The sequence below is a fragment of the Theobroma cacao genome, chromosome 1, assembly GCF_053813885.1.
Source record: "Theobroma cacao isolate CCN51 chromosome 1, ASM5381388v1, whole genome shotgun sequence".
NCBI classification, from domain to species: Eukaryota; Viridiplantae; Streptophyta; class Magnoliopsida; order Malvales; family Malvaceae; genus Theobroma; species Theobroma cacao.
The window spans coordinates 35,333,847-35,361,036 of record NC_142639.1 but is presented as its reverse complement, the minus strand read 5'-3'; the positions used below and the strand labels follow the sequence as shown (position 1 = coordinate 35,361,036).

General features: G+C 30.5%; 4 protein-coding genes across 8 annotated transcripts; all 4 read left to right on the top strand.

Annotated features, from left to right (window-relative positions):
* The first annotated feature begins 713 nt into the window (after positions 1–713).
* LOC18613384 (serine/threonine-protein kinase TOR-like) lies at positions 714–3,148 on the top strand. Of its 3 annotated transcripts, none has more exons than XR_001927714.2 (6): positions 714–1,051; positions 1,346–1,515; positions 1,604–1,808; positions 1,882–2,076; positions 2,206–2,358; positions 2,926–3,148. XR_001927714.2 is itself a non-coding variant. In XM_088810710.1 (5 exons), exons 2-4 carry the CDS (start codon positions 1,412–1,414, stop codon positions 2,056–2,058), a joined length of 486 nt encoding a protein of 161 aa, XP_088666836.1. In that variant the 5' UTR covers positions 714–1,051; positions 1,346–1,411; the 3' UTR covers positions 2,059–2,076; positions 2,926–3,148. The 3 variants fall into 3 exon arrangements, 1 of the variants encoding a protein (XP_088666836.1); XR_016028883.1 differs by having other exon boundaries at positions 714–1,149; XM_088810710.1 differs by lacking the exon at positions 2,206–2,358.
* Positions 3,149–6,984: 3,836 nt separating this feature from the next.
* Positions 6,985–8,824, top strand: LOC18613383 (stem-specific protein TSJT1-like). 3 transcript variants are annotated; one of them, XM_007050590.3, is made up of 5 exons: positions 6,985–7,258; positions 7,438–7,678; positions 7,794–7,914; positions 8,168–8,277; positions 8,579–8,824. In XM_007050590.3, exons 1-5 carry the CDS (start codon positions 7,056–7,058, stop codon positions 8,612–8,614), a joined length of 711 nt encoding a protein of 236 aa, XP_007050652.3. In that variant the 5' UTR covers positions 6,985–7,055; the 3' UTR covers positions 8,615–8,824. The 3 variants fall into 3 exon arrangements, with proteins under 3 accessions (XP_007050652.3, XP_088665543.1, XP_088665537.1); XM_088809417.1 differs by having other exon boundaries at positions 7,006–7,258; positions 7,420–7,678; positions 8,168–8,256; XM_088809411.1 differs by having other exon boundaries at positions 7,006–7,258; positions 7,420–7,678.
* Positions 8,825–10,525: 1,701 nt separating this feature from the next.
* On the top strand, positions 10,526–12,813 carry LOC18613382 (small nuclear ribonucleoprotein SmD1a-like). Its single transcript, XM_007050589.3, has 4 exons — positions 10,526–10,665; positions 10,803–10,879; positions 12,235–12,426; positions 12,522–12,813. Exons 1-4 carry the CDS (start codon positions 10,652–10,654, stop codon positions 12,581–12,583), a joined length of 345 nt encoding a protein of 114 aa, XP_007050651.2. The 5' UTR covers positions 10,526–10,651; the 3' UTR covers positions 12,584–12,813.
* Positions 12,814–14,002: 1,189 nt separating this feature from the next.
* On the top strand, positions 14,003–14,556 carry LOC18613381 (outer envelope membrane protein 7-like). Its single transcript, XM_018120052.2, has one exon. It carries the CDS (start codon positions 14,090–14,092, stop codon positions 14,363–14,365), a length of 276 nt encoding a protein of 91 aa, XP_017975541.2. The 5' UTR covers positions 14,003–14,089; the 3' UTR covers positions 14,366–14,556.
* Positions 14,557–27,190: the final 12,634 nt, after the last annotated feature.

The window sequence follows — 27,190 nt, the reverse complement described above, 5'->3', positions numbered from 1 at the left end:
TCTAAATTGGAGTAAGTGCCTCATTCTTTACGATTAGTTTCATATTATAATTTTAATAATTGAATTGATGAGTACTATATAATATATAATCATATAAGGTATACAAAAATAATAATACTTGATGTATACTAATATTAGTTTTTTTTTAAAGTTGTATATTAATATTAATTAATATAAATTAAGAAGAATTGATAGTAAATTTAAATTAAATAATATACTATGTAATATAAATATATAACTTATATATATTGATATTGAAGTAATTTACATTTAACAAATAATATACTTATTTAATAACTAATAAACAATATATATTATATAAACAACAAAATAATATTATATATTTGATAATATTAATTAATATATAATAAGTATATTAATACTAATAGTGCATTAAATAATATATACATACATATATATATATATATATACATATATATATATATATATATACATATATATATATATATATATACATATATATATATATATATACATATATATATATATATATATATATATATGTATATATATATATCAACTGATTGTGATAAGAATCGAACTCAAACATTGAAAATGAAAATTCTAAAAATCTACCAACTTTACCAATAATTTTTATAAATAATTAACTATCTAATAAAAAACCCATATCAAATACTATATAACTAGGCCTACATGCCCAACTCTTTCCCCAAATCTTTTCCCAAATTTTTAATCTTTCCCGCCCTAGTCTCATCCCCTATGCCTTGCCGCCCCTTGCCCTGCCTTGCCTTTACTTCCTCCCTCTTCCTGGTCTCTCTCTGCTTATCTTTCCCTCCCTTAGATCTGCTCTCAATCAAATCAAAAGAAATCTAATTTTATGATTTAAGGAAAAAAGGCTTCTATTTGGGTCGTTGAAGGAGACGGGAGGCAAGGGAGGACACGAGGAAGAAGGGTCGAATGGCAGCACTGGAAACAACATTAATGACAACAATAACGACGATCGTAAACATGGGTATAGCCGAAGCATCAGCTATGGCGGGGACGAGAAGGGGATTTTTGAATATTTAAGGTGGGTGTATCATATAGGAGTCAACTTGATCGGCCACGAGTATTGCCATTTTCGCTTCCTTTTTATAAAGGGCAAATACGTTGAAATGTATAAAACAGGTCCTCACGAGAACCCCAACATTGTACATTACGTCACCTTTTTTTCTCTTTTGTTTTGAGTCTCATAAGTCTCATTATTTCCCTTTTTAAGTTGTATTTTCTGTGGTTTGGATATTTTAATTTGAAGTTTCTGCTATTTTTATTTATTAAAGAACAAGGTGTCTAACTGTTTGCATATATATTTTTTTATTTGCAGATTACTCCACGCAGAGGTAGACCCTCACTTGAAGCTTTGGCTTGTGTTGGAAACATTGCAAGAGCCATGGGACCTGCAATGGAGTCCCATGTCCGTTGTCTCCTTGATGTTATGTTTTCTGCTGGTCTTTCTCCTACTCTTGTTGAAGCACTTGAGCAAATAACTATGAGGTATGTGGGCAATCATGACTTTGTATTTAGATGCTTTTAGAGACTAATTGAGGGGTGTTAATTTCACAAATTCTTGGTTCTGTTTCAGCATTCCATCTTTGCTACCCACTATTCAAGATCGACTTCTTGATTCCATATCCTTGGTTCTTTCAAAGTCCCCATATTTTCAAGCAAGGCCAGCTGCTGCCTTGGTTCAAGGCACTGCTGCAAATATTCCTCAGCCAGTGTCTGAGCTTAGTGGTTCAGCCCTGGTTCAACTTGCTTTGCAGACTCTTGCTCGGTTTAATTTCAGGGTGTGTGTACCTCTATTATACTGGATGTATGATGAAAACTGTAATGGAGCACTAAATCTATTCTATGGTTTAGGGACATGAACTCCTTGAGTTTGCAAGAGAATCAGTTGTTGTGTATCTTGATGATGAGGATGGAGCCACACGAAAAGATGTTGCCTTATGCTGTTGCAAATTAGTTACAAATTCTTTTTCCGGTATTGTGTGCATGCAATTTAGTTCCAGTCGGTCAAACCGAGCTGGAGGAAAATGAAGGCATCTTGTTGAGGAGGTTTGTTTGTTTGTTTTTTAATTATTAGTTATTAAGTGTTGTGATGAGATTAATGTATTGGATTTTACCTGTGTCAGAATCTTTCTGATGCTTTATGCTTGCTCATAAATTGATATTGGGTTTCTGTAGCTTGTGGAGAAGATTCTCATTGCAGCTGTTGCAGATGCTGATGTTACTGTTCGCCATTCTATATTTTCCTCTCTCCATGGAAATAGAGGTTTCGATGACTTTTTAGCACAGGCTGATAGTTTAAGCACAGTTTACGCTGCTTTAAATGATGAGGTGTGATTTTATCTAATTTTACATTATCGAGAAAATTTCTGTCATCTTTGTGTGCCTCTTTATTAATTGATTTTATATATGCCTATTAATTGCCTGATGGCTGCATGTCTAAGAAAATATTTGAACTACTGGATTCTGAAATAATAAAAATTATAATGTTATCATCTAAATTACAAGATTTCACATTCTTGATAGTTGATAATATGATGCTGGGTGGACTGGAGCAATGCTTTTGTTTAAATTACAAATTAGAAAATTAGTAAGTGTATGAGTTTTCTTGTCCAAAGATGAATTATAGGGTTTGTCAGCTTTTTGCCTTTGATAAAAAAGACTTGATATTTACTGAATGGTAACTGTTGTCCAAATTAGGCATTGTATCTAATATTCAATGTCTTGCTTTGTCTTTTTCCCCTGATTATGGTTAAGCTACTCATGCCTTAACTATCTCACAATTGTGTCCCGTAAATGATATTTTTTGTCAGTCATTAGAATTTTGGTTTTTCTTTTTTGATGCAATTGTATTTATTGTTTTTGATTGCTGTAATTTCTAATGGTTTTTTGTTGTAGGAAAAAGACTTGAAAAATCATGAGAGAAGCTAAGATCTGAGAAGAGATGTTAGATCAGGAAGCTTCAGTTCGTCGAGCAAGGGCAGAAGCATCTCTTGCTGATGGTATCTCATGGGGCATTGGAGAAGACGCTATCGAAGAAGCAGAGGTTTGTGTAACTTGTATTTTTAATCAGATTGAAATACCTTGAAACTGATAAAATTAGCTTAGATGCAACTTTGTATGGTTGTTTTGTTATTAACATTTTATGCTATACATATAATTCTGTTAACTAGGAATTTTTTTGTTGATTTTCTATGTGATATTATAACTATTTTGTTTTCTAAACAAAGAAAGACCTGAACTTTTCACTCAAAATTTCGATGAGTGCAAACATGAAATTGTTGTACTTCTTTGAGGATCTGCATCAATCTATCAGCAAGCAATTCGATAGATATCAAGAATTTGGTGACTTTCTTCCCGCTAGCAATTTAGTCTTATTGCTGATTCAAATGCCTTAGTGATGCATACGTGAAGAAATTAAGAATGCACCGTTGGAAATGCTTTTCCAACGCAATTTTACATTGGAAGAGCATTTTTGATGGAATTTTTATTGAAAATTTCTAACGAAATTCCGTTAGAACTTAATTTCCTACGGAATTATTTCTAATTGAATTTTTTATGGGAAATGTTTTTTCAATAGAAAATTTCATTGGAAATTTTCAATGAAATTTTCCTTTTGAATTTTTTTTCCAACGGAATTTCAATATTTTTTTCATAAGAAAAGCATTTTCAACAGAAAATTTCATTGGAAATTCATTTCCTACGGAATTATTTTCAACGTAATTTCAATGGGATAACCAACATAAATCATATTTTTTCCAACGGAAAGTATTATCGATGGAATTTTCAACGGATTTTTCCGTTGAAAATTCGTTGAAAAAAAGTATTTCCAATGAAAATTAGCTTTTTTTCCAACAGAAAATTCCGTTGGAAATAGGTTCTTTTTTTATAGTGATATATAATTTACTATTAAAACATATAGTAAAAACATATCATTTAAATATAATGAGAATATATAAAAACATTTCATGATAAAATTATACAAAAACATACTAATAAATTATTTAAGAAATTTTATTCTTGTATATTTTAATCACCAAAAACATAATCAATTCCTCTTTTAAGGTGGACAGGAAAAAACATCTAAATGTGTTATATCAACTTGGCCATAGTTAAAATCATCTTGAACAAATTTATTTTGATTTTTTTTTATTTTGTCTTTCAGTAATGCTTGATAAAGTTTAACAAAATGTTTTTACGTACAACAAGTACTCGACCAATGGCCTTTCATGCCACATCAATACAAATATTTTTTTTATTTTTTTTATTTTGTCCATTTTTATTTATTTTTATATCTTTTCACTACTCATCCATTTTTAATGGATAAAAGTATTTATCTATTTTTTATGAGTAAAAGTATCCATTCGTTTATTTTTAGTGGGTAAAAGTATCCATTCATTTTTAGTGGGTAAAAGTATCTATCCATTTTTAGTAGGTAAATGTATCTATCTAACTTTGATGGGTAAAAGTATCTATCCACTTTTACTAATTAAAAATATCTATCCACTTCTAGTGAATAAAGATATTATTATTATTATTATTAGAATAGTTATTAGTGTAACCATCACAATTGTAATAATTATGGAGACTTTTTTCACGTTCATGACCATAAATTATTAAATGATATCGCATTTACTTCAATGAATGGACAAGGTTTATGATTTTTCATTAATAGCTTGTTATTTTGCTCAATCACAAAAAGTCATGAAATCTAAAACAAAATATATTTTCAGATTATCCAAACTATAGTATTTTTTACTTGTTACAAAATAAATATCACACAAAATCAGATATCATATAAAGTCAATTTCATATGTTCAATTCAAAAATGTCTTATGCAAACTCTCATAATATCAAAGATATATTTACATATGTTAAGCAAGACTATAGTCGAAATTCAACAAATAAATCATATATTGAACAAATCATATTTCAATACCAAAATAAAGAGATTGTATATAATTATATATATTTGCATGTTCAATTCGTTTAATAAATTAAAAAAAAATATGATACATATTACATAATTGCCAATTCATATTCTAATTTAATAAATCAAGACACAAAATATATTGCATATTACATAATAGCAAATTCACATTAAAGTTAATTTTTTAGGGATGAAAACATAAAAATATATCAAGTCACTTACTTTATTCGTTTAAATAAAAAAAAAAAACAACTAATGAAATCCTTTTGAAGCTTGAAATAACTGAAACTTCGATTTTGAGATGCTCATGAAAACTAAATAATATAAAAACTTGAGAGGTTAGAGAATCGCGCTGATAATGTGTTATAAAATATAAAGACAAAGAACAACTATAAGAGAAAAGTATTAATAAAGTAAGAAGGGCTTGTTTGAGAGTATGTATTTACAAATGAAGTAAGAAACATATTTATAAGCTAATAACCTCTCAAATCCTAATCTTAATCTAATGTAATCTATATCAAATCTAGATATACATAATCAAATAAAATTACATTTCTTGTGTCTAATATATTGGATTGTTTGACTAGATCTGAACTCTTAGTTCATACATAAATATTCTTAACACTAGCTATATATTTTAATTATCAAAAAAGGTGGGCTATTTGCCAAGTTGGCTGGAAAGACTAGAAAGGTTTGCTCTATAATTTATCACTTTTCACATTATTTTAATTAATAATTGGCATTAAAAACCTATGATATAAGATTATTTTGGTAAAAATAGAAGTTTCTCACATAAAAAAAAAAAGAAAAAGATAAATCCAACAATACCTTCTAGCCTCTCTCAACTAGTAAAAGGTTTTGGTCAATAAATTTTGGAAATACTTGGTTTAATGGAAAATGTCAAAGGACAAAAAAGGAAGAAGAAGGTGAAGAAGAAACAAGTGCAAATTAAAAGTAAGGTGCTTTTTTTTTTTGTATGTATATGTACATTAAAAATATGCTTTAAAAAAACCCTAAACCATTTTGCTCATGAGATTGGATGAACAACCGTTTTGATTAAATGCACATGGGTATTGGATTGCATTTAATGTAAAGCCTCAATTATATCTTCCTGTTTAACGGACTGTGAAACATATCAAATCATGAATAGAGGAGATAAAATCTTCATTGGCAGATGAGCAATGATCTTGATTTATTTATGCAAAATACAGACCGGGTCAACCAAAAATTTCAATCTTCTTACGTTACAATGATGTATATATAGTTAACCATGTTTAGGCAAGTTAATCAAGGTAGGATCCTTGAGGTTTACATGAGAGAATTTGTCATAATGCTAAAAGATGTCAAAAAACCAAAAGAATCGCTTTAACTATAAAATGTATACGTGGATCCCATGGCGAAATTCATTAACCTAATGTTGCAGATAGAAATGGCTCCATAGATAAAGCATTTTTGTTCAAATACCTGAGAGGAATCCTCTCACCTCCCAGGACAAGTGCATTATCTACATGTTCAGCCGGCTGATACACGTAATGGGGATGTCGCTCTCTGGCCCTTTCAGATTAGATTCCATTTTCCTTTTGAGATAGTTTAATTAGATTCTGTATATTCCTGATCAGATTCCCACTTTGCTTACACTTTCTTTCATTCTTTATGTTACTTTTATTTTTCTGTAATGACACTGATCCATGGAAAGCCTATCTTTTGTTTGCACCAAGCGCTTGAAATTTTAATGGCAATTACCTCCTTGAAGGAACCAAAGTACATAAATATACAGACTTGAAATGAAATTACAAATTGGTTCTCAGTTAAAAACGTAAACTCTGAATACGACTTGGGAATTGGATCATAAATGAAGTTTAATCATCTTAAATTTGCTGCCATTTCTCACGGCAACTTAGGCCTAATTAATTTAACCAGCAGCCTAAAAGGAATCAACTAGCTTAGAAAGGACAATTTCCTGAAAATACAGTTCTAACCTTGTCTACTTTTTTTCTTATAAATGGTGGCATGATAATTGACAACGCCACTTCCCTATTACCAGCCCTCATTCCTAGCAATTTGCATTTGCATAACTCCAGAGAGAGAAGTAGATACCATGCTAGGTGTCTTTAGCCGTGAGATTGTCACGCCACCGGAGGAGCTGGTGGCTGCAGGAAACCGGAGTCCATCCCCAAGAACCACCGCCTTGGCTTTGCTCAAACGTTTCATCAAGTGTAACCTCTCTTCGGTTTCCATACAGATTGGTGACCAAGTTAACTTGGCTTACTCTCGCCAGAATGAGTCTCTTCTACAGCCAAGGTAAGATACAACATCAACTCATACAACAAACGCAAAAAATCATAAACCGTATAAATTAATTAGTTCCCTCAAACATAAAAATGACTGCATGAATTTTGATCGTTGTGGTCAGATTCATCATTCACGATAAATTAATAAAAATGTTTTTGATCACCTTGGAGGGATTATAATGGGTGCAGATCACTTGGAGTCAAAGATGATATATTCTGCTTGTTTCAAGGGATGCTTGATAACTTAGGTAGCCTAAGACAAGAATATGGTCTAGCCAAGTCTGCAGATGGGGTGATGTTGGTGATTGAAGCTTACAAAGCGTTGCGTGACCGAGCCCCTTACCCTCCGAGCCATGTGATTGGCCACCTTGCTGGCAATTTTGCGTTTGTAGTATTTGACAAGACCACATCCACTTTGTTCGCGGCTTCTGTAAGTTATTTTGGTAATTGGTATATAAATGCCTGGTGAAAACGAGTAGGTTTGCTCGCATGTTGCCTCAATTACTGACTCATCCGTCTGTTTAACATGGTTAATAATTCGACAGGATCGGTCTGGCAGGGTTCCCCTGTACTGGGGCGTTACTGCTGACGGATTTGTGGCATTTTCTGATGATGCAGAGATGCTCAAAGGTGCATGTGGCATGTCACTTGCTTCTTTTCCTAAGGGTATAATCATTTTCCCCCTTTTTGGTGTTTTAACGCTACAATAGATTATCTACCCCAGATGCCACAATAGTTCCACTCTTTTTTGAAATTCCTTATTAGAGAATAGCCAATTGTCCACAAAACCCTCAGAAAATGATTGCTAAGTTTCGTTAATAATTACACTTGTGTCGCAATTTTTGATAGTTTAGAAAAAGCTATTTATTTAACAGTAATGACATTATTGTTTGATACGGATGCTTCCAATGGTCTACAGGGTGCTTCTTCTCAACTGCAGTAGGCGGGTTAATAAGCTATGAGAATCCGAAGAACAAGATCACTGCCATTCCTGCAGCTGAGGAAGAGGTATGGGATGCAACATTCAAGGTAACAAATTTGGCATTTGCTATTTAATTGAGTCTTTAAACTTACCAGATAAACAACATTGCTAGTTGACACTTTTGGAGTGGAGTAAGCAACTTAATTAACTGACCCATAAGATTTTATGAACAAGAATCACCCTCAAGATGTCCTGCCTGCCTATGGTTCAACTTAAACCTATCTAGGTCTAGCCATGTAGGATAGGAACATAAGGAACTTGCCAAATCAAGCTCCAGATAGAGCAACTCTTCAGTTCCATATTGTTTTAACTGCTTAAATTATGTGAAGGTTGTAATTAATTTTTCAGGTGGAAGGAACAGCGGTTCTCGCAGCCAGAGAGTAGAAATTAAGTCCCCGTGTTGCAGAGGTGGCAGGGGATCAAAGCCGGGGGGGTGCCAGGGAGACGTACTTCAACCGTTTGAAATTGTTAATTTGGGTTTAGCGTCTGAATGTCACTGTAAACGGTTTGAGTGAGAACTTTCAATTGCAGCCGTATCAAATTAGTAACTTACAATCTCATAATAAAGCATGTCATGACTTATTGACTTGTCCATCCATGAAATGCTCTACTTCTTTCTCTTTGAGGAAGATGAAAGATAATCGCCTTTTCTTTCATTAATAAAATGTGGAGATCAATTCCAACTTCGCCATTCTTTCTACATTTGCACTGCTTGCTGCTTTCTTGTCCTAATATTTAACCAAACACAGGAGACAAATGTATTCACAGCTTCTGAAAAAGGAAAGAAAGGAACTAATCTTTCCAAACACATAGAAACGGCTATCAATTTCACTTAAAATTTTGCGGTCCATTCATGGAAAGGAAAAAAATGGATTAAAATACATAAACAGATTGGATCAATGGAAACAAGAAAATGGATTAATTGCATTTGGCACCTCACAATGCAATTACATTACAAAGAATGTGATTGCAAGGTAAAATAATATTGTAACGTTTGATGTACTAAGGAAAGTATGATTAAAATATCGATAATATAACATTACACCGTTTGCTTTACAAACACTTTATTAAAAATATAATATTAATTTTCAAAATTACTTCTATGCATTAAAATGGAAGTTTAATAAACTTATATTTTTTATTGTAAATTTTTATATGATATTATCTCTTAAATAAATTTTTCAATAAATAACCAAGTATCGAGCAAATCTATTTTAATATTAATTAGAACATAACTTTTTATTTGTTAGTAATTTTGAAAATTTTAAAATATATTGTTATTATTATTTTGAAGTATTCTTAAAACATCAAAAATGGAAATAATTCTTTTTAGAAAAAATAAAAAAATAAAAAACCAAAGGATTTTTTTTAAAAAAAATTGAAAGTAAAAAGAAATAATTTTTATAGTTTTAAAAAATTATGAGCATAAAAAATAATATCTTCTATTTTTAAAAAAATTCTAAATATATTTTTTATTTTATGGATTTTAAATATTTTCTAATTTCTTAAAAATAAAAATTATTTCTATTTTTCATTGTTCTAGAATTTTTGGATAATTAAAAATTATTTTTGGTTTCTTTCACTTTTTAGAATTTTTAAAAATTAAAAAATTATTTTTATGTTTTTCAAAATTCATAGATTTTTTTTCAAAAATTTGAAAATATTTTATAATTTTTTAAATTTTTTTAAAATGATAAAAATTAAGTTTTAAAATTTTATTTATTAAAAAAAGTGAAAATATCAAAATCAACATTGCAAATTAAGTTGTAATATAATATTACATTGATTTTTTAATGCAATTACTTTATAGTTATTGATAGTAATGTGATTACGGTGTAATCTTTTATTACGTTCATTTATTTCAAAATAAATATTTTAATATAATTTAATTTGATATATTTCGAAGAAATTATGACATCTTACATTAGTACATCATAATAAAATTATAGAAGAATTGATAAATTTAGAAGAGAAATGATTGAGTTGAAATTTAGTTGGTAGTTGTACAAAAAGTACTTTCACGATGAACATCAAATAAGCTTCACCACGTTAGCTTAGTGGGTAAAGTGGAATCTTCATTTCGCTATAATTATGAAATATATTTTGATTATTCCATTCTCAAATTAATGAAAAGAAAGTAAATTTATTACATTATCAGTACATTAGCCTCTTGGACTAAATATTAGTTGGAGGAGAAGTGCTCGGATTGGCCCAAGTGTACTACAACCAGTGCAGCTACGTCGTCGTTTTCGTAAACTCATAAACTTAAAAAGGGCCTTTTTAGCAGCGGCCCGATCCCTAAAACCCCTCCACAGCAACCCTGGCACTGGCAACAAACGGGTACCTCTCCACCCGCTTCCTTCCGACTGGCTCTCTCGCCTTTGCTTGCTTCTAGCCCTACCTCGCTTCCCCCTTCTCAACATGAAGCTCGTCAGGTCAGTTTTTGTTTCTCTCTTCCCTCTTAACTATTTGATAGGAAAATCTATTTTCTCCTCTTTGTGTTTGATAGGTGATGTGGGAAAAATGTTTTGGATTTTCATTTAATGGTTTTGATTTGAAACATAATGAGCAGGTTTTTGATGAAGTTGAACAACGAGACGGTGTCGATTGAGCTCAAGAACGGAACCGTTGTTCACGGCACCATCACAGGTTCCTCTCTTTCCCATCTCTGCTTCTTTTTCCCCAACATTTAGGGTTTTGCTAAACCCTAGCCCTCCGTTTAGCCAAGTTATAAGAGCTTAAGGACCATTTCCCAAAGATTTCTTGTAATTGTTATGTAGTTATTAGGGTTTATTGTTTTATCGGTTTCTTTTTTTCTCGTTTGTCCCTAAAATGAGTTATGCCAACTATATTCATAATTCCCACCCCAAATGTGTATTCACTCGGTAACCTTCTGGTTAAATTCTTAATTTTAAAATTGATGATGCATTGCACGATATTACTTGTTATTACCTTTTAAGATAAACTGGTTTTGGACTTAGTGTGCTGTTTGACTGTGAAACATTTCTGAAAGGCAGCTTACACAATCGTTCAATTATTCATTTTATTGAACAATTGCATATATAATATCTTATTTTGAATTAGTTCCTCATGCTAGATCAGCTAAGGTTATTTGTGAACCTGTTTTTATGTTGTAAAACAATTAGTATGCCTGCAATTCCTATTCATCTTGTTATTATTGGATGACTTTGTGTGCCTTCAATAAAGAAAATGGTTATTCTCATTGAGTTCTTGTTTTCTACCCTGTGGTTTGCTGAGTAATGGAAGGGTTATATGAAACCAAATTCTTCTTGGACATTTACACCCTGTCTATTTGTATTACATTGCATTGATTGATTTATGCTTGCTTTCCTAGTTCAATGAACAAGTGGATTGGGAAATTTGTTCTGTTTGGGGGAGGGGGTGAGTGATTAGCTTCTTACCAATTACCACCTCATAATCTCATATTAGGAATCTACTTTTGCCTTTTACGTTATGAGAACGGTATAGTTACTGTTCTTTCTGTTGATAATGACGCAAACTCTGAACTCAGATCTCCATCTGTGAAAGATACAAAGGTTTTGTTTTTCTAAACTGATCACCACTTAAGGCACTTTAAGCTCATGATGGTTTCTATAGGTGGAGATATAGTGATGTTATCTCACAAAGAGGAAACATTAATTTCAAAGAGCACGTACATGGATAGACAGACACATAGACATGTTTGCCTATTTTAGCTTGAACTTTTGGTCTAGGTCCCCTTTTATAACACGTGGCAGTAACAGACTTAGTTGTCTACTTTGCTGGAGTGCTTGGTCACTTGTGTGTGCTATGTCTCTCATTCTTTCGTATATCTTAATTTTATCATCAAAAGTTTGTCTACATGTTTCGAAGCTTCTTTACATGTTTGACACATGTATATTAGAGTTTAAGGTTGACTAAATAGACTTTGGGTGATTTTGTGAGTCAAGATACACTTGTTGGCATGCAACTTTCTGACTGATTGATTTGCTGGTTTGTTTTAGGTGTGGATATCAGTATGAACACGCATCTGAAAACAGTGAAACTTACATTGAAGGGAAAAAATCCAGTGAGCTTGGATCACCTTAGTGTGAGGGGTAACAATATTCGCTACTATATCCTACCTGATAGCTTAAATCTTGAGACATTGCTGGTTGAAGAGACACCTAGGGTGAAACCCAAGAAGCCAACAGCTGGTATGCCATTTTCCTATTTGAATGTCCTACTTATATAAGCTTGTTTTCATGAAGTATTGTTGGTATTTATCTTTCAAATGCTTTTCCAAATTCAGGGAGGCCTTTGGGACGCGGTCGGGGTCGTGGGCGTGGACGTGGACGTGGTCGAGGCCGTTAAATATGTTGCCCTCCTTTCAAATTTTTGGGACAGCTGGATGCGTAGACACCTTTGTTGTAGGGAGAATTGGCCGTTGATGCTAATGGATATTAAAGTTGTATTGGTATTTTACTTTTCTGTGTGATTATTATCCTTTGTTTGGGTGGCTTAATCGTGAATTCTGGGATTACAACCATCGGATAACTTGATCTAAAGCTGATAGCTGAGCATATGATCTATTCCTTTGTCCACTTGTTGCTTTTGAAAAAGAGAAATAGTAAAAATAGGAACGCGGACATGGATTGTCATAAACCTAGTCTTGAAGTTGAGCCTGCTACTTAGATGATTGCTAGTGTTAGTACTCTTATGATATTGTCGTAATCCTAGTCTCTCAGGTTTTGTTCTATCCATCAGGTCCAAGTGAACAGGGAAAAAAAATCAAGGCTGTATCTGTTAATCAGGAAATTGGCTTACGGAAGCTAATTTTTCTTATTTTCTGGTGTTTATGAATATGGTCAAAGGAAAAGATCTTGCTAGTCAACTGAAAATCAAGGCAAAAAGTAAGGAAATTGTATGCCCTTTTTTCAAACCGAAAGACGATGTCTTTGGCTAAGCATAAACAACCCAACCCGTTCAGAGTGAAAACCCACTAATCCAAACCTTCTACCATCCGATACTCGTCACTAGCTCCATAATCTCCATGTCCTCTTTCAATCTTCTTTCCGACCACACGTCTCCCCCTTTTCCATAATTGTAATGTAAGTTATCTATCCCAACCTCAAGCCATACCAGATTAGAACCTCCATAATCACCCTCCTTTATCCACCTCCATGGCATGTGATAAATTTTAATGAAGAATACGTGTGTGTGATTTCAGAGTTAAAGGATGAAGTTAAGGCTGGAGGATGAAATTGTCTGTTGAATTTGAGGAGAATTTCTTGTGTCCAAAATTGTGCTTGGAGTGCAGGAGCTGATCTTGACAATCCTGGACTGACAGATTTTGATTGGGATATTTTGGTTTTCCTAAGCTTTGTGAACATTTTTGATAGATGTATGCTGCTTGTTATCAGTGGGAATTGGGCATATGATTAGTTGTTCTCTTTCCTGATTGGAAGATAAACAAATTTATTTGATTTCTCGTATCAAAACTATTTGTTTTAATAGTATTAATTTTTTAAAATAAAAATATTTTATTTCCCGAGTGAAACCCAGGGAATGCCCCTTCATATCACTTTGTTTTTTGTCTTCTTTTATTTAATAAATTTGATCGAAAAATTTTTAAATTTCAGTTTGTTTTTACTAGCGGCTAACTGGCGCGTTTTGAATCAATATTTCCAATAATCCCCTAATTTTGAATCTTGACCGTTCATCAGGGACAACTTTGTTTAGTGGGTCCCACATGGTTCCTTAGCCCCTTTCCTTCATTGACAATTTGACATGGAGCAAACTAAAAGTTATAGAGGACTGGCAATAGCAAAGCCAAATTAATTAAATCAGAACAGCAGCCAAGTCGGAAGAGAAAGGAAAATGGGAAAATCAACGGCTATGAAGCAAGCGGCGGTGGTTTTCGGGGCGCTAGCGTTTGGGTGGCTGGCCATAGAGATGGCATTTAAGCCTATCCTGGACAAGGCTCGTGCCGCCATGGACAAGTCCGACCCGGATCGCGATCCCGACGATATCGCCGTGCGCAACAACGCTTCTGATCGCGAAAGCGACGATGTCGTGAAGGGGGGGGATGAATCTCCTTGTAGGAGGCCTACTTCTTATGCTGATGCCGTCGCCAAGAACTCACCACTGGCATAATCCTAACAGTAAGGTGCAGCTTAGGAACAAGATCTTTGGGGTTTTGTCGAAGTAATTAAAGTACCTTTGGATGTTTTAGGATTAGTGAAATTATTAATGTGATCGTAGACGTATTTTCAATTTCGAATTGCTTGCTTCTACTTTTTGCTTAAAGATATTTTTAAGTTAATAGTATGTTAGTATTTGATTCCTGCTTTTTCTGCCACTACTGTATTTTTTTATTTTGTCTAAATCTTATGGATTGTTTTCTTTTATTTTTGAAAAATTAGATAGAAACATCAAATTTTTGAATTTCAAATTTTCAAGTATATACTTGTTTTTCAAACTCGTGTTAAATCTAAATATAAAATATTCATATTTTACAAATATTCGAAAATATTCAATTAAAGAGTACTCATTACCATTCTTATTTTAGATAATCGATAACAACAGGTGTCTTGTTCGGTTGTTGTGTGTTTTTCTTTTTAAAATCCATTTTGAATAACATGTTCCCAGAGATAAAGGAAAGTTGATATATAGTTTGGTTCTGACTCCAAATTCTTCATATATATAAATTCATATTAGGCTTTATTAGATAGAAAGCAGGGGCAGAGCCTCCTAATGGAATGGGGATCATGGCCTCCCAAAATTTTAAAATTTTTTTACATATTAAATAATTTTTTAATTTTTTATAAATTTTTTTAGTAGAACCTCTAAAATAAATTTTTATTTAATAATTAATATAAATAAAAAATAATAAAATGATTTCGTATGTTTGACTTAATTTTTAAGTATTTTCAATTTATGTTATTATTATTATTATTATTTATTTTTATTCTATTTACTCATATGTTTTAAATTTGTATAAATTTTCTTTCATAAATTTATATGAACCATCAATCATATTTTTTTTTATTATGTCATATGTGAATTTTATCTTCTACTTGTCATGTTTTTCTTTTTTTTTTGTTATGTAGATTTTATTTTTTTATAATTTTAATTTTTAAAAATAAATAAATTATTATGTAATTCTCAAATACAAGTTGTAATATTGTATTGTTGCTTAAAATTTCATTTATATATTATTTTTTATTAAGAATAACTAATGTATTCTAGCATATATGTTGTAAATTTTAAATAACAAAAATATACATATAAATTGATAGAATATACACCTGAGCATTTGACTTATTAGTTGGTGTATGATCTCTTGCTTAAAAAGCAAGGTTTGAATTTTCCTTCCTCCCATTAAAAAAATTGATAGAATGAAATAATTATATTTCTGTCAATACAATTTTATTTATTATATTTATTTTTAATGGCTCTCAAAATAATTTTTTATTTAATAATTAGTTTTATTCTTCAAACTACTTGATAAAATAAGAGTCATTATTATTAGCATATTGCTAGTTAAGCTTAATAAATAAATTCTAAACTAATATGTTAAGCCTATCAAATTTACAAAAAAATAAAAGTGAGTCTACTACTCTAAACCTATTAAGTTTTAATATAAATATAAAGTTATTATAATCTATTATATTTTAACAGTCTAACCTAATAGTTTATCATAACATATTATATCTTAATAGTTCAATTCAATAACTCAATATGTTAATTAGCAATTTAAGAGGCAATTAGAAAATAAGAGGTGAGTTAAGACACACAAAGTAAAGAAGTAATTTATTTAAGTTTAAAAAATTATTTTCTTTCAGTCAAGTGCGCAAAGTGTGAGAATGATTCCGTTTATAATTCCATTCAATCATATATATAAATGATACCATCATTATTATTAATTTGAATTTTTTTGTATGTTTAATGTCTTATGAATTTTATTTAATTTTTTATATATATGATAATTAAATTATATATAAAATTCTATTTAACTGTTAATGTCTTTTTCTGTTTGGCCGCCTCTTTGAAAATGCTCTAGCTCTGCCATTGATAGAAAGTGTTTCATTTATTTGGAAATGGAATAGCTAAAAATCCACAAGATCTTCATATGAATAAATTCATCTCAAATTCCATCAACTTGACCATTACGGTTTTACATCTTAGACTTGATTCTATTTCCGTCTTCGTAAAAGATAGCAGATTACAAGTCTCAACTGGAGGTTAATCCATCCGAATGGGGTTAGTACTTCAATGCTAATCTGATAATCTACCCAATATTCAAGTCAACAAGATTATAGATGTCAAGCTAAATACATAATATATTTTTCATAATTCTAAAATATTAATTGTCTTTATATATAGTTGTCTTTTAAAATTATTTTTATTTATAAACAATTAACTTTATATTTTATATAAATTGTTATTTAAAAATAAATATCACATATAAAATATGTGATAATAAATTAAAATTTGTTATGAAAAATAACTTGAAGTAACAACTATAAAAGAAAGTATTTGAAGGGAGAGTAAGTATTTAGAGGAGTAAAATTTTATTCAAGTGTGTATTTATAAATGAAGTGATGAGCCTATTTATAGGTTAATAATTCCTTATATTAAATAGAATATAAAATATGAAGATAATAGTTAGGGATTAAATAGATGGATTAAATTTTAATCTTACTACAATCTATTGTACATTAAAATCTAGATATACATAATATAAATGGATATTCATAAAAATATTCATAACACTCTTTTAATATCTATTGTATTAAGAAGATGCTTTGTTAAAATTTTACTAGGAAAAAATCTCATAGGAAAAAAATTCGAGTGAAGGAAAAAAAGTACATAATTCTTTTTAAAAATACGTTTTTGAAATACTACCTCATTAAAAACTTTATCAAGAAAACTTAGTGGGAAAAACCTTAATGAAGGAAAAAAGCACAGTATATATTTTACTTCTCCTGATGATTGCATTATAGAGATCTTTTGTCACGACCCGAAACTCTCATCGAGCCAGTGACAACCGCCGCGACGTCCCGATAAGCACTCATTACCCCGAATGCCGATCGAAACCCCACAAGGCTTAGCATCAACTTCCGCATCTCCCCGGTGAGCGATAGTTATTAAATCTCGCATTTCAAGAAAACATAAGTTGGTTCCAACTCAAAACAATAAAATATTATTTTCTAACTCACAGGGGCATTTTCGTTAATTTTTTTTAAAAATTTTGAAATCCGAAAAAATGTAATATGTAAGTAGAAACACATATTTCATGATTTAAATTAAATTTTGAAGTCTAAAACATTCGTTTAAAGTAAAATTATAGCTATTTGAATATAATAAAAATATTAAATAAAATATTCTATTTTCTTAAAACACAATATTTTCAAAGTCTTCCTAAAATAACTTTTGTAGCGTAAGAGTAAAATAAATTTATTCATATAGTAATAAAGATAATTAAAGTATGAAATTTCGTTTACAGTGACACGTGGACCCCCAACTAACTAAGAAAGTATAGAGCTACGAACCCTTACTTCCTATGATGCAACTTCGAGATTAATTCTCGTCTTAATCAACTATCAACAAACTGTCCTGAGCCTGAAAAATGGATAGGAAGAGGGGTGAGATTAAATAATCTCAGTGAGTAAACAATTACCATCAAAAGCATCTAAAGCCGAGTAGATGGAGACAATATAAAAACGTTATATCTCAATAATGTTCATAACACAAAACTCGTTTCAATCTATACCAAACAATTTCTTTTCATCAAAATTTCTCGGCTTATGAATTTCTTAAACTTGGCCCCTACCAAAATCATTCTCGCAGGTACCTTCGTCAAGGTATCCCACTAAGACCGCCAAGGCTGTTCAATGACCCATACCCATAAACATGTTTTCACATCTAACACACAGCCGTTCCTTGGCGTTGGCTGAGTCTCACTCTCACGTGGTGGCCCGAACGTGAGGTGCACTCAAATCATACCTCAGGAGATACTTCACCCAACATCTCCCCCCGGAGGTAAATATATAATTGAGTTACCGTGCCCCTCTCATAGGCAGTCCACGGAAACCCCCACCACTGCAGTGACCGTGAGGTGCATTCAAATCTTACCTCAGGAGATACTTCATCCAACATCTCTCCCCGGAGGTAAATATATAATTGGGTTACCGTGCCCCTCTCATAGGCAGTCCACGAAAACCCCCACCACTGTAGTGACTGTTTAATATACCACCAAACCCATAAAAATTTCAGTAGCATAATATGGCGAATAAAATGTAATTCAGTCTACTGAGACCAATCCAAAACTGTTCATATATTCATGCCAACCCAAAAAAATTTAGCCATCATGCTACCATAGTGTCATAAGCCACAATTTCAATAACATATAAAATCATAAATTTCAACACAGTCTCCATATACTCAATTTTCCCAAAATAATATTTGATTTCAAAACTAGTATAAATCTCATTTTTATTAAAAAACATTTTAATTGGAAAACATAATATTTTATAATTTAAACTCACCATTCAATAAAAGGATCAAACAAGTATAATTACTCTAGATATTTAAGACAATAAATTGTCCACTCACAGTTTTAGCAGTCGATGTACTCCTAATCCCAGTCTTCAAGCACAATTTTGATACTTTTACCAGTGTAATTTGCTCACCACCTATCCACAATGTACAATACATAATTCACCACATCAATGCTTGACCATTATAAAATCAATTCAGGCTCGATATATATGCATGATATGACATGCAACTTATCCGACTACCGCTTAAATGCGGTGCTGACCTAATTCGGCCTATTACCCGATTAAATTACTAACGCGTCCAATTTAATCTTAAATTAATTTTTTTCAGTTTCTATACCTCAATTGCACCCAAATTGACTTAATGTTCCTCAGTGTGGAGCAAATTATCAGTCTCGATAGGAAATTACGAAAATACCCCTAATGGGTAAAAATTCATATTTTTGCTTCGAAAATTTTCATTATTTTTCTAGACTCATAATTCATCATTATTCATCATAATTCCTCAAATAAACATCAAGATCATCAGCCAATATTCCCCTAAAAAATTCAGCCAATAATGGTAATGGAGGAAAATGAATTCTTTTCTTGTTGTTTTGTTTCTAAATATGCTAAACTAACTTAAAACACTAACATAACTTAGAATCAAATTAATCTAACAAGTTTCTCTCTCCTAACTCATTTTTTCAGAATTGAATTCATCCTCAAATCACATGATTCAACCATGGAAAATGATGAGAAATGCATGGAAATGATAAATCTTAAGCTAAGCTTGAAAAATCATACCTTTAAACACTTGATTCCTTGAAAAATCATATTTTTTCTTTGAATTTTCTCACTCTAGGGTTTGTTCTTATTTCTCTCTCTCTCTTGCTGGTTTTGGCTGACCATCCCAATGAAGAATTCTGGAACTTTCAAGCCTTTTAATAGGCTTAATAAAATATTATTATTTTATTTACCTTTTGAATATTTTATTATTTTATTTTTTTCTAGCAATCTTTTTTACTTTCTTTTTCTACCACTCAATCCTCTTCACTTATCCATGTCCATGAAATTTCTAGACTTTTTCAAAGTTTTGGTGGAGCAAATTTTTAAAAATTACACTTTTACCCCCGTAAAGTGAAAAATTACATTTTTACCCCAAAAACTGAAAAATTGCCCATAGACATATTTTTCATCCCTTATACTCATACCATTCTCCAATTTGTCAAATGTGATCTAAATTCTCTTAAAATCTCAAATTTTGTCCGCGAGTGGAAAAATTATAATTTTGCCCCTAGATAGTGAAAATTTCGGTTTGACTCCGAATTGATCCCCGAACTCCTAATTAACGTTTTGAGTCATCCTTGAACTGTGAAACTCTTAATTTCACCTTAAAATTCCTATTTGAATAGTTCGAGGCTTAATCGACATAATGATACCATTAGGGGCAATATTGTCTTTTAACGATTTCTCGAACTTCCTAAATATAGAAACATTCTATCGAGCATGTGAATGACATTATAATTATTTTACAAAGCAGGGTTTGACATCTTTAAAATGACGCATTTTGATCTTTTATATCAACTTTTCAAATGTTGCAATACAAAGGGCTTTGGTGAATAAATCAATTAGATTATCACTTGAACAAATTTGTTGAACACTAACATTACCTTTTTTCTAACTTATGTTTTGTTTTATCATTTTTAATGTATCTTTCTTTTAACTATGCTATGCAAACAATATTATCCTCGTATAATGTTATTGGAATTTCATTTTTAGTTGACAAGCTACATGTTTCTTGAATATATTGAGTTACAGATTTTAACCAAACACATTTATGACTTGTTTTATGAATTGTTAAAATCTTTGCATGGTTAGAAGAAGTAGTAACTATAGTTTGTTTTACAGAATGCTATGAAATAGTCATAGCTCCACATATGAATAAGTAACATGTCTAAGATTAAGCTTTGTGTGGATCAAATAAATATTGTACATTTGCATAATCAATTAAATGTAATTTTGATACATTTGAGTAATATAAATCTATGTCTATTGTTTCTTGGAGATATCAAAGTATACGTTTAATTCCATTTCAATGTCTTTGAGTTGGAGAAGAATTATATCGTGTTAATATTTATAACAAATAATATATCAAGTTGTGTATTGCTAGCAAAATATATTAATACTCCAATGCAATAAGACATAGTACTTCAAGACCAATAAGTTCTTCATCATCCTTACGAGGTCAGAAACGACATTTTTTCACGTCTAGTAACCTTACAATCATTGGTGAACTCAATATATATGTTTTATTTATATAAAATAATTTTAATACTTTTGCTATATAATTAAATTTATGGATAAAAATTCTATTTGTCAAGCGCTCAATTTGAAGACTTAAATAAAAATTCATTTTTCACTATCTTTCATCTAAATTATTTTTTAAGTAATCCACAGCTTTTGATAATTCTTCAAAAGTTTCAATAATGTTTATGTTATCAACATAAACGATAATTATGACAAATTAAGATCTGAATCTATTTATAAAAACACATGGGAATATAAGATCATTTTTATAGCATTCTTTCAATAAATATTCACTAAGGCGATTATATCATATATGTCCGGATTGTTTTAATTCATATAAAGATTTATTTTATTTAATCGAATAAATTTTTTGAGAATTTGAATTTATACTTCAAGCAACTTGAATCCTTCAAGGATTTTCATATAGATATCGTTATCTAATGAGCCGTATAAAATGAGCTATAGTTACATTTATTAAACGCATTTCAATTTTTTCATGTATTGTTAGACTAATTAATATAAAATTATAATTGCATCTACTACAAAGAATATATCTCTTCATACTCAATACCAAGCTTTAGGTAAAATCTTGTACAACAAGTCATGCTTTATATCTCATAACTTCAATTTTCCCATTTTATATTTGCACAAATGCCCATTTATATCCTATTGGTTTTACACCATTTGGTATACGGATTACAAATCCAAAAACTTTATGTTTTACAAGTGAATTCAATTCTACCTTAATTACGTTTTTCCATATTAGCCAATCATTTTCTATTTCTACATTTTTTAATATATGTAAGTTCAAGATTTTCATTTTCTTTCATAATATTGAGATTTATATTATAAGCAAAAATATCATGGACGTTTATTTCATTCTGGTTTTATATTTTCCCATCATAAAATAATTGATTGAGATCTCTTCATTTTCAATTATTTCAAGTACCTAAATTTCTTATAGAATTTTATTAATTATGTCAAGAGTCTTTTCTAAAATTTCTATTTCTTTTTTTTGACCATCTTGAATATTTGCTCCTTTTTTTTTTGAGAATTTTTATCTTTAGAATCAATTGGTCTCCATGCTTCTAGCATGCCTTGTCCTACAAAGACATCAATTCTAATAGTAGCTTCTACAATTGGTCTATGAGATTTACTTATTCTTTTTAGGTTAATAAATACGTTTAGCAACTAATTTGCTATATTTAACAAATGAATTATCTTTTGAACTTCAAGTTCAGATTGATTTGTGCGATGATCAATACTAGATAATGATAATGCATTCTAAGTGCATATTTGGCCTAGTTTTCTTTTCAGCTTATTTATCTCTTAAAAGCAAAAATCAAGCCAAACATGATCTTTTGATAAGCTCTTAAAAAAAAAGTAGCTTTTTTTTTAAGAACAAATTTTTTTAAAAAAAGAGCTTAAAAAAAAGCTCCAAGGAGGAGCTTTTTCTTTTCTTCTTTTAAAAATACAAGAAAATTTTTATGTTTGTTCCAAAAATATCCTCATTTGTTAAAAATAATTACAATATTTCCCTATCAAAAAAAAGAAATACCTTCTATGATAATTTTAACAAAAATTAAAACTTATAAAAAAAATTATCAAACAACTTTAACTTAATTTTAAAAGCTATTATTTTTCATAAGAGCTTCATAATAGCTTTTAAGTTAGAAAAAAGCCAAGCCAAACAGGCTCTAAGAAATTTTCTTTTCTAGTTGCTTATTTTCTCTCCCTAATGTTGGGAAAATTGTTCCATCAAAATAATAATCTACAAACCTTGTAGTGAATAAATCTTATATTAATGGTTTCAAATATTTAATTATAAATAGAGATTCGTATCCAATATATATTCCTACCTTCTTTTGAGAACTCATCTTTATGTATTGTGGTGGAGCAATTGGAACATATATTGCATATTCAAAAATTCTAAGATGAAAAATATTTTGTTTTTTACCATAAACCAATTGTATAAGAGAGAATTTATAATAACTCGTTGGCCAAATGTATACAAGTGTTACTGCATCCAAAATGGCCAACCCCTAAACAGAAATTGAGAGTTTATATTTCATAAGCAATGGCTTTGCAATTAGTTGAAAGTGTTTGATAAACGATTTTGTTAGATCATTTTGTGTATGAACATGAGTAACAAGTTCTTCAATAGTTATTGCAACTAATATAGAATATTTATTAAAAACTTGAGATGTAAATTTATCAGCATCGTCAAGATGAATAGTTTTAATTGTATAATAAGGAAAATATGCTTGCAAACAAATGATTGCAAATGCTAAATTGCAAATTGATAATAAACAAACATGTGACCATCTAGTTGATGCATCAATTAAAATTGTAAAATATCTAAATGGTCCATATGGTGAATGTATGAATCTACATATATCACCTTGAATATGTTTAAAAAATGTAAGAGATTCAACTTTAGCTAGTGATGGTCTTATAATTAATTTATCTTAAGAGAAAGCAACACAAGAGAATTCATTAGATTGAAAAACTTTTTGTTTTTCAATGGATGACTATATGTATTTTCAACAATTTTTCGCACCATTATTGATCCAAAATGATCCAACCGGTCATGTCAAATATTAAAATCATTAGTAAGCTTCTGGTTTACTATAATATAAATTTCAATCATTCTAATTTTTGTGTAGTACATTTCAGAGGATAAAGCAGGTAATTTTTTTAATACACACTTTTTACGCAAGATAAGAAATATAATATAAAGGTATTCAATGTCTCTTTCATTCATTGTCTAAATATGATATTCATTCAGACAAATATCTTTAAAATTTAATAAGATTCTTTGAGACTTAGTAGAAAATAATGCATTCTCTATTATAAACTTTGTTCCTCTGTGTTGTAAAATATTCACTCTTTTGAAACCTTCAATTAATCCTGGACTACCAAATATTATATTGACATTAGCTTTTTCCATTGTGAAGTAGAAAAATATTTCTTACCTTTAAATGTAATGTGTGTTGTAGCATTGTCTGCTAGACATATTTGCAGTATTGATCTTAGATCCAACAAGATGGATGTTAATATTTTTTTTCAATAATATGTATATATATACACATTTCAAGTTAACATAAAAGAACATGAAATATAGAATTAAAACTCATAATAAGAACATATCATTTAAATATAATGAAAACATATAAACGTATCTTAAGAATAGAGTTATACTAAAATATATCAATAAACTATTAAAAAATTTTATTCTTGGATATTTCCATTACCAATTAAATGATCAATTTCTCTTTGAGTGTGGATAAGAAAATCAACAATGTCTTATGTGTTATATCAACTTGGTCATAGTTAAAATCATCACAAGATGTTTTAATTTGACGTACAATAGGTATGTGATCAATGGTCTTTCATATCACATCAAAACATTTTCTATATTCTTTTTATTCTATTTATTTTTATCTTTTCATTATTCATCCACTTCTGATGGGTTAAAAGTATATATTCATTTTGGATGGATTGCAGGTATTCATCCACTTTTGATGGGTTATCCACTTCTGGTGGGTTAGTGGGTTAAGATATCTATGCACTTCTGGTGAGTATCTATCCACTTTTTGTAGTAAAATTATCCATATACTTCTAGTGGGTAAAATTATTATTAAAATTAGAACAGTGATAGTGTAAATTATTACGACAACCTCTTCCATATCTATGATCATAATTATTAAATTATGATGTTATATTCATTTTAGGGAATGGATGGATTAATGACCATGACCATGACCATACTTATTAAATGATGTCACATTTACTTTAGAGAATGTATAGATTCATAATTTGTCATCAGTAGCTTGTTATTTTGCTCAATAATAAAAATACTACATGATAGCAAAATTCACTTTAAGATTGATTTTCAGGGAATGAAAACACCAAAGAGACCACTTACCTGATTTGTTAAAATAAAAAATCAAAGACCAGCTATTGCAATCTTTTTGACATTTGGAGATGATGAAAATAAAATAATATCAACATTTACTTGATTTGTTCAAACCAGAAATCAAAAACCAACTATTGAAATTCTTTTAAAGCTAGAAGATGATGAAAACAAAATGACATCAAAATTTGATAACATGTTATGAAATATAATTTAAAATAACAACTATATGATAGATATAAAAGAAAGTACTTAGAGGAAGAGAAAGTATGTGTATTTATAAATGAAGTAAGGAGGCTGATAACTCCTTATTTAGATAGAATTTACCAGATGAAAAAAATATTAAGTGATTAGATGAATAGATTAAATTCTAATCTTAATCTAATCTATTTCACATCAAAATTTAGATATAAATAGTATAAATAAATATTCACAAAATATTCGTAATAGTTAAAAAAAAGATTAATGGAAGAAATTACAAATCTACTAAATATAAAGTTCGGAAGATTAAACTTCTGACAAGTGTGAACAGGCCTTTTTCGCTTAATTGTCCTATTTGTTTGCAAGTAATTTTTTGGATTCGGATTTCTAGGTTAGTAATAATAACAAGTAATCGGCTTGTCGCCTCTTTCCCTCCTTGAAGAATTTAACCAAATAAAAAAAAAAAAAATAAACGATAATTCTTTAAAGATTAGTAATAAAGAACTGGTGTAATCTCCATTTTCGGATTAATATTGCTTTAATTGAACTGAAACTCTCTCCATCATGATTATGATCATAAATAATTGTCGTGATGTTTGCAGGTTCTAGCCCAAGTTAATGGACACCACACCTAAAACCTTAGCTTCGCTTGTTGGGGACGGTGTTTTTTTACACGTCTGGCTAATCAACTTTCAACCTTACAATTTTAAGTCACAGCGCATTGAAGATGAAGCAGAAGTCGGTTAATTAGAGTGCGTGACATGTTTGAATTTCTGCTATAATTTATGGTGACAGGTGCAACCATTTGTTAATGTGTCTAATTTTTCATGGGTGGACTGCTACAATGCAACAATGTAATCAGATGACATTGTCCCGGAATAGGAATGTCCTTTTCCACCGCCAGGTGCCAATGGCACCGCATCAGGCAGGGCCATCGGGGTGGAGTAAATTAGTGACCATCCCCCTTTTACGCCATTTGTTTCTTTTTTTATTTTTTATCTATGACCAGTCTATTATGTTAATGCTAGTTCTCCCAATTTAGGTTACCTGCAGCTTTCCTTTCCTATATATTTAATTCCCAACCTCACAAAAAAAGTAGAAGCCGTACCTTACAGCTCATCTGGGTATTTATTGTTTTTGAGTCATTTTCTTGAATAGGCTCCTCCCAGTCAGTACTATAATCGATGATGAAAATCGCGCAAATCAGGGCGGTGTGCTTCATTTCCAAACTCCTGTAATGTCTTCCATTTTAGTACTAGCCCCCATTAATGATTATTAAAAAGTTCAAACCTGTGGTCGTTTTCATTGCATAAATCGAAATCTTTGTGCTCAATGATTTTCTTTTTTTTTTTCTTCTTTAATATCGTTAGGTCCTCCTATGTTCAAAATGGTATTCTTCCAAGAAACCTTTTAGGAGGAGTAATCAATATAACCATCCTGTGTTGATGAATAATTAAGGATGCAGATTGCTTCAGGGTGGTGGTGGCCCTTGTGAAAATATGAAAAGTAATGCCAATTCAGAAAATAATACAATGTCACTAAAGATGTTGATGGAACAAATACTGCAAATTCTATAAGAGGTTTTGAATAAGATATACACTCACATGTTTTGACTCTAATTTTGGGTTAAAATATTCAGATTGTGGGAAACAGTTTTGAGGATAAACATAGGAAGAGAAAGCGTCCAAGCTTCATTAGCCGTTTAGGAGCAATCATCTGTCAAAGATTCTCCCATTTGGGTCCTTCTTAGAAGGTCCAAAAGGGCCGAACCAATGGGGTTGAATGCAAATTCCGCGACTCTGCTTGATCCACATCCTGCCGATGCATAGCTGTCCAAGGAAAACTGCTAACAATGACATAGGAAACACCAAAATATAAACTGTTTTGCCACTTTAAGGTTTCAGAATGAGCTCTGCATTATCTTCCAGTCCTCTTGTTTTTATTCTTAATTATGTTACAGCAACCTCCTAAAATTTTAGTATGCCTTTATCTAATTCACATTGACAGAAT

Bases quoted from the DNA above. Each gene is read 5' to 3' on its own strand.
- LOC18613384 (XM_088810710.1), top strand. From the start codon at position 1,412: ATGGGACCTGCAATGGAGTCCCATGTCCGTTGTCTCCTTGATGTTATG. The intron at 1,516-1,603 runs GTATGTGGGCAA...GTTCTGTTTCAG, and splicing joins CTTGAGCAAATAACTATGAG to CATTCCATCTTTGCTACCCA. The intron at 1,809-1,881 runs GTGTGTGTACCT...TCTATGGTTTAG, and splicing joins TTGCTCGGTTTAATTTCAGG to GGACATGAACTCCTTGAGTT.
- LOC18613382 (XM_007050589.3), top strand. The intron at 10,880-12,234 runs GTTCCTCTCTTT...GGTTTGTTTTAG, and splicing joins TGTTCACGGCACCATCACAG to GTGTGGATATCAGTATGAAC. The intron at 12,427-12,521 runs GTATGCCATTTT...TTCCAAATTCAG, and splicing joins ACCCAAGAAGCCAACAGCTG to GGAGGCCTTTGGGACGCGGT.
- LOC18613383 (XM_088809411.1), top strand. From the start codon at position 7,056: ATGCTAGGTGTCTTTAGCCGTGAGATTGTCACGCCACCGGAGGAGCTG. The intron at 7,679-7,793 runs GTAAGTTATTTT...ATAATTCGACAG, and splicing joins CCACTTTGTTCGCGGCTTCT to GATCGGTCTGGCAGGGTTCC. The intron at 7,915-8,167 runs GTATAATCATTT...AATGGTCTACAG, and splicing joins ACTTGCTTCTTTTCCTAAGG to GGTGCTTCTTCTCAACTGCA.
- LOC18613381 (XM_018120052.2), top strand. From the start codon at position 14,090: ATGGGAAAATCAACGGCTATGAAGCAAGCGGCGGTGGTTTTCGGGGCG.